This window comes from Chenopodium quinoa, unplaced genomic scaffold (assembly GCF_001683475.1).
Source record: "Chenopodium quinoa cultivar QQ74 unplaced genomic scaffold, ASM168347v1, whole genome shotgun sequence".
In the NCBI taxonomy this organism is placed as follows: Eukaryota; Viridiplantae; Streptophyta; class Magnoliopsida; order Caryophyllales; family Amaranthaceae; genus Chenopodium; species Chenopodium quinoa.
Window position 1 is genome coordinate 914,867 of NW_018745024.1, and position 7,265 is coordinate 922,131.

At 35.1% G+C, this 7,265-nt stretch overlaps 1 protein-coding gene across 1 annotated transcript; it reads left to right on the top strand.

The window, feature by feature from the left end:
* The first annotated feature begins 5,872 nt into the window (after positions 1-5,872).
* On the top strand, positions 5,873-7,048 carry LOC110708801 (probable cyclin-dependent serine/threonine-protein kinase DDB_G0292550). Its single transcript, XM_021887028.1, has one exon. It carries the CDS (start codon positions 5,873-5,875, stop codon positions 7,046-7,048), a length of 1,176 nt encoding a protein of 391 aa, XP_021742720.1.
* The last annotated feature ends 217 nt before the right edge of the window (positions 7,049-7,265 follow it).

Genomic DNA, 7,265 nt, shown 5'->3' on the forward strand with positions numbered 1-7,265 from the left:
GGATAAGTGTGGGCAATCTCAATCATGCGGTCTACCACTCACTTGACATTCTTGTTTCTCATCACGGTACTGAGAACTCGATAAGAGACGCAATCTGAGACGTATTCATAACGAAGGCATGTTCATATCAATGACATTGGAACACTTTCTCTTTTGTACACTTGCTATTTGAACTATTAGAACTATTAGAAATCTTGGTAATATCACTCAAGCGTTCGTATTGGCTTTAAAAATTGCATAAATTACACACTATCTCATTAGATAGGTGTGGGTTGAAAAAATAAAAGGTATATCGTTAGACGACATTCAAAGTGGTTAACAAGAAAGGATTATGTAATGAATGAAAAAGGTAAAGCTAAGGTGACATGATGTGGCTACAAGGGGTGCCTTAAATCATTGGTATACCATATGCTTAGTTCGGCATGTTTTTTTTATGCAATGCAATGATCATATGCAAAGAAATGAATGCTCATTTATTAAAAATGTAAAGGATAAAACAAACTCATGAAGTAAATCTAAGAAAAAGGTGGGGAATGTCTATTGTAGACACCTGATTGTGTCTCCCCAAAAACTAAACCCTGTGCTGAATATCTTTCACATCATTGATTATCAAACAAAGTGAACTTTGAAAAAGTCTTGTGAATTCCTCTGTTTTCTAAAATGTTTTTAATAAAAATAGTTCTTTCTGTTTTCGAAAATATTTCTTTTCGTACCCTGTTTATGAAAAACATACAGTCAAGTTTAGTTTGGTCCATAGTATGGGTCCAATAATTGTGTACTTGGATGAGTTTTGAAAAGATATTTCCAACAATATATTATAAGCCCAATTTCGAATTATAACGAGGAAGTTATGGCCAAAATATTATACTGGGAATAAATCGGATTTTAGGTATGGCCCAATGATCAAGTGGAGGGTCCATTAATTATCATTCCTAAAGTCATTAGGATTTATCGTAATCTTCTAGAATAATCTAGAAAGCTATTTTAAGTTCTAAAGAGATTAGGATTGATAATTATATTTTTATTTGATTTTGAAAAGATAAGAATGTTATTTGGAATAAAACAAGTTTTTTCACAAGGATTAAATCTGATTTAATAAAAGATAAGTACTGACTCTAATTAACCCAAGTCAATTGGAAAATAGACTTCGTAAAGAATTTTATCATACAGCCGCTATCGCAATGCGATAAGTCCATCGCGTCGCGACGGGCCTATCGCTGTGCGATAGAGCCATCGCGTCCGATAGCTCTGTCACGTCGCGATGGAACTAGTTTACTCCGAGTCAAATTCTGACTCTTTTTTTTATTGTTTAAGAACGATTTTTCTCTATGAATAGGGTCGTTATTCCCCGTTTTTAAGTCACCATCAATCACCATCTCTCTCTTCTCTCTCTAAGCTAAAACTTATTCTCTGTCTCTCTCTCTCTCTCTTGATTTCTGAGCCTAGACTTTTCAAAATAAACTATACGTCCATCACGAGACTTTGACACACCTAGCCAAGCTCGAAGTTGCCTTCGTCCTTGACGTGAAAGGTTGATAATTTATGAGGGTTTGGTCATAAATCCTTATTTCAATTATTTTAATTAAATTAATTGTTTGATTTAATATTTTATTGAAGTTTACTAAAGTGTGTATATTTTTAATAGAAAGAGATACGAGGCGACAAAGTTAGTAATTTAATTGCTCTATTTCTTTAGAAAGCATGCTTAGATTATTATTTTCATTCCTAGTATCATGTTAGGATGCTTTTATTGCTTTCTAGTATCATGTTTAGGTTACTTCCTATTCCTTTTATCATGCTAGTATATGTAGGCGTCGTTTGAAGCGCGCCTATGTTAAGCCTTTTGTGAATATGTTTGGCACTTGTCGGAAGTGGGAATTGACATTACGATTAGGGACAATGATTAGGGACAAAGAAAAGTAGGGAGCCGCCAACAAGTTCTTAAGGAACTTGTAAACCGTTCACGGATCATTAAAAGGCAACCCACGAATAAGGGACAACGAAGTCAACAACTATTGTATAATTTAGGGTTTAAACCTTGATTTTTCATGTTTTAGGGCTTGATAACGTACTAATCAAGTTATCTAATTATTCTATGTTTAAATTACATCAAAGTATGATTATTTTGATTATATATAAATTTTCAGATTATTAAAGTTTTGATTTTTATGAGCAAGATATGTTAATTTCATGTTTTTATGCTTCTAAGCCTATAAAATAATTATTGTGGGTATTTTATCATTAAAAAGCTTTGAACTTCAAATTACAACCTCAAGTATAAATTTTTAGATTTCATACTTTTTATTTTGAAGCCTCTAATTACATTGAATTGATATATTTTTGGGTTTTTAACACACTAACTTGCTATATAACAATAATTTCCAGTAATGATGCTTATGGGATCATTTTATATACTTAAACTAAATTTTCAGATTTATTTACTTACTTTAAAGCTGCTGGAATTTCTTGTTATACACTATATTTTCATAATTTTAACATATAAACTTATAGTTGGGATGTTATATTATTAACTTTGACTATTGGGGACAATTTAAAGGCTTTATTTTGATGATTTAAGAGGTTTTAAAGTAGTTTAGTATTGCTGTAAATTTATTTGCTTGGGTTTTGATTTATTTCTCATTGTTTGGTTTAGGAGAGGACTTTGTAGAAGGCGACTTCTAGTTTTAAAGTGGCCAGCCGGATTGTTTACACAAGCTACGTACAAGATATGAAACCTTGCTTGTTGTTTCATGTTTAAGGACAGATTGAGAACTTAGTATCATGTATAGGGTTGACTAGGTTAAATTGTTTGGTTATACATTGTGAATTTCATATGATGTGCACTATTTTATATTGCAAGTATTATTTGTGCTCTAATTATGCAAGGTGCGCTTAAAGGCAAAGGTATGTGATTGGTGTAAAGATTAATTTATTACTCATTCATGATTATGCAAACAGGATGAGTAAAGGAAGAATTCAAGTCTTATAAGACGAGGTTCAGGTTTTGGGGTGCCTTATGCACTCAAGGTGTTTATACACCGAGGTAGTAAAGGAATAAATAATAAATGTTGTTTGTCACTAATAAATCAAGAATTTAAATTGGAAATTTGCCTTGTTTGATTGAATTGTGTTTGGAATGTTTGTATTGTTATGCATATGAGTCATCACCAAGTCTAAACATGTAAATCACATAAAGTGCAAGATGGATGAGCAATAAAAATTTGGATTGATGCAAATCTGGAGTAATGACAATCAGGGGCTGGGGTACATGGGGTATTAGCCGTGTACTTTTATCGAGGTCATCTGATCTACGAGTCTCCTATTTCAAATATTTTTTTTAAAACTAGGAGTTAGGTGAAATCTCATACTAACTACGGTCACGGAGTCGCGCTCGTGGTCGTTGGATGTTTATTGATGTTTCCAAAAGGAGGCATGGGGTTTTTCTTTTATTGATGTTCCAAATGGGACATGGGTTGGACAACCTTGTCTATTGCTAAATACAAGGAAGTAAATAAATGAGTTAGTTAATATTAACTAGTGAAGTCTTAATAAATTTGATGGTTGAATCAGTGTTGAGTCTATAATTTAATGATGCTTATGCTTGATTATTAGTAGCATGTTAGGTATTTCTTAATTTATTTCGCAGCTTGTATGTACTCAGCTTTGCTGATTGCGTGCTTTTGTGTGTGTCTTTCTTTGGTCATGGCCTTCGCCTTTCAATGACCCTGTGACGCTCCAATTTTTACACTTGTAATATTGGGGAGTAGATTAACCACAGGTTCTTACACATGCAGCATCTGTTTCTAGATGGTGGGATCTTGAGTAGAGAGTTGGTTACTTTTCTTATTTTTATTGCTATTTACATTTAAAGTTATTTAAACTCAACTTTACTTTCATACTATTTCTATTGGTTTAAGTTTTGAATAAGGGCCTTAAGGGTTCCAAGTTGTAAGATTTAATTTGGTTTTGGTTATTGGTTTTGAAACTAATATATATTTGTTTTAGTTTTTCCGCTGCTAATTTCTAAAAAAGCCTTAACGTTTGAACACGTGACGGTAGCACGCCAGTAATTCTCTTGGAATTGTTCAGGTTATTCACAGTTTTTTAAGAGAGAATTATTGGGGTGTTACAAAGTGGTATCTGGGAGCTTAGGTTAGATTTAATTACCACTAAATCCAATTAGCTTAGTATGACTTAGGCGCCTATTCAATGATTGAAATTTTGAATTTTTAAAGACTAATTTTTTTTAAAAAACTAAGTATGTTTTAAACCATTTTATTTACAACAATTTTGAAGTTTATTTTGTCTACTTGATGAGCTTTAGGTAGACTTAAGAAGGGAATGCATGCATATTTCATATATATCTTTGCATTTAATTATCACATGAAGTGTTATTTTCTTATTTATCTAACGTGTTGTAATTATGTTCTAATTGATTTATTTTGTGATGTGCTTGTATTATGCTTTTTGAATATTCGTTGCGTCGGGTTCACGTAGAAAAGGGATGAGCGACTTAGTAATCACGTCTGAAAACATGAATAATGGTACTAGAAACAACCCCATTGTTGTGTCTGAGGATGAGAATGATACTCGAAGTGAAGATAATCTAGAGAGGTTTGAAAGGACTATTACGCCAACTAATCCTGATGAGGAAGACATCCTGATGAGGAAGACTACCAGTGCATACATGAGTTTAAGACAGAAAAGAATAAAAAGCATAAGGTTAAAACCTATCAAAGAATTTTCCATGAGTATTCTCTTATTGAATTCCCAGATGAGGATGAGCTTGAATGGCTACAACCACCACCTGAAGATCCAAATGCTGGGAAGAGAGCTACTAGGATTCCGAATCTGCTCTACAAGGCAATAATTATTGAAGACTCGGATGATGAAAATGATCCTGATTTTGATGTTAATAATTATAATGAGAAGAAAGATAAGAACATCAATGTGATACCTTGAGGGTTATTTTTTTTAGGGTGGAGTTAGCATGAATAAGACATTTGCCATTGATGATGGTTATTAGAACCTCATTATAGTATGATTTGGATGATTAATTTTAATAAGTAGCTAGTGCTACAGAGTTATTATTTGGGATTGATACCTTTATATAAGTCATTATAAGAAGTTGATATTTTACTTTAAGAGCTTCATTTTACTTTTATTTGTGAGCAAAAGCAAGTTTAATTTTTGTGATCATATAATTTTGGGAAGAATTTCTTCTTCTATGATTAAATTTAGTAAGAGTGTCGTGGGATGGGGAAATCATTTTCTTAACTTCATTTAATCCTGCGTATGAATCGTGTTTTTATTGTGTGGTTTTGCATGGAACAAGGGGGTTCAATATTAAAGTACCCTTTTGAACCAATTTATGTGACAAATGTAATATTTTGATTCAATGAATATGTGTGAATAGTATTTGGGTTTCATTTAAAATGGAGTGCATATTTATTTTATTTCAGGCGTAGAGCTAGAATGGCAGAAAACGCTACCTTAGCTGATGTTATTCGTTTGTTGGCTGAAAATCTAAACCAAATCAGGGAGACCAAGTCTACCCCCAAGAAGAGATGTTTAAGAAGCTGGCCCAGGTTAGGCCACCAGTTTTTAGGGGAGGTGCTGACCCTACTTTCCTAGAAAACTGGATTCGAGAGTTTGACAAGCTGTTCGTGGCACTCAACTGTCCCGAGGGTATGAAGTGGACCAGGCCGCTATGTACCTTAAGGACGAAGCTGATATCTGGTGGAGAGACAATGCTGTGACCGTTAGGGCCAAACTTAAATTTGGGTGGGAAGTGTTTAAGACCTCATTGAGGGACAAGTTTTACCCTCCATTCTTGAAGAAATAGAAGGCTCAGGAGTTTATAAGCCTGACAATGAATATGTCAATCTCTGAGTATTATAATAAGTTTATGACCCTTTCTAGGTTCGCTCTCAAGGTTGTACAACCTGAAGAACTGAAGCCTCAGAGGTTTGAGCATGGATTAACTGACGAGTTACAGAAAGACCTAGCCGGAAAAGTTTTTAAAACCCTTTACTTTTATGAGAGAGCTGCACACCTGTACCATCTGAATACTAGGAGTGCTAGTGCGAGTGCTAAGGTTGGGGAGAAAAGGAAGGACTTTGGAAAATCTAAGAACCAGAGTAACTTTAAGAGGCCTAGGAATGGGAACTCAATTGATAGGGGTAACCAAAATGTTAGCAGTTCTTCTAATGCTAACAATGGAGAGAGGACCTACCACAGTAAGAGGTGTAGGAGAAACCACCCCGGGAGAGACTGTGATGGGAATTTGGTGACTTGTCGGTTCTGCAACAAAAGGGGGCACAGGAAATATGAGTGTTACACTAAGCAGAAACAACAGGGAAATGGTGGGAATGGTGGGAACACCCAGCATAGGCCGAACAACTTCAACAACCAGGGTAATAAGGGAAATGGTCAGAATAGGAAGTTTGAGAATGGTAGCAACAACAACAACAGGTCTGGCAACAACAACAACAACAACTCAGGAAACAACAACAATGGTTACCAGGCCAGAAACAACACTCCCGGGCTCTTGTCTGTGATGAGCAAGGGAGAAGCTGAGAGGTTCCCAGATGTAGTTACTGGTACTTTTTCTATTTATTCTTTCTCTGTCAACACTCTGTTTGACTCTGGAGCAGCTTACTCTTTCATTTCTAATTCTGTTGTGCGCAAGTTAAACTTAACTGAATCGAGTCATGTTGATGTATCAGTCAGTCTGCCTACGGGCAAACTTGTTCATTGTAATAATATATTCAAAGGCTTGCCTTTGAAAATAGGAGAATCTATCTTTCCATCAGATCTTATTGAGTTTAACCTAGGGGACTTAGATGTAATTCTAGGGATGGATTGGCTGAGTTTATACAAGGCCAAGATAGACTGTGAGATGCAGAGGGTGCAACTGAGTGATCCTTTGGGTAAGGCAGTGTCTTATAGACGTTTAGGGAAGCCTAAGGGTTTTGGGATTATCTCTGCTTTGAAGGTCAAGAAGCTAGTGGATAAGGGATGTCCATTGTACTTTTGCTGTGTTTAAGATTTGAGTATGAGTGAGAGTAGGCGGATGGAGGATGTACCCATTGTGAATGAGTTTTTAGATGTCTTTCCAGAAGATATTTCGGGAATGCCACCTAAGAGGGAAGTTGAGTTTACCATTGACTTAGTTCCAGGAGCTGCACCTATCTCAAAAGCACCTTGTAGAATGGCACCAGTTGAGATGAGTGAGCTAAAGGATCAATTGCAGGAGTTGTTAG

Coding starts and splice junctions, on each gene's coding strand:
- LOC110708801 (XM_021887028.1), top strand. CDS start 5,873: ATGAATATGTCAATCTCTGAGTATTATAATAAGTTTATGACCCTTTCT.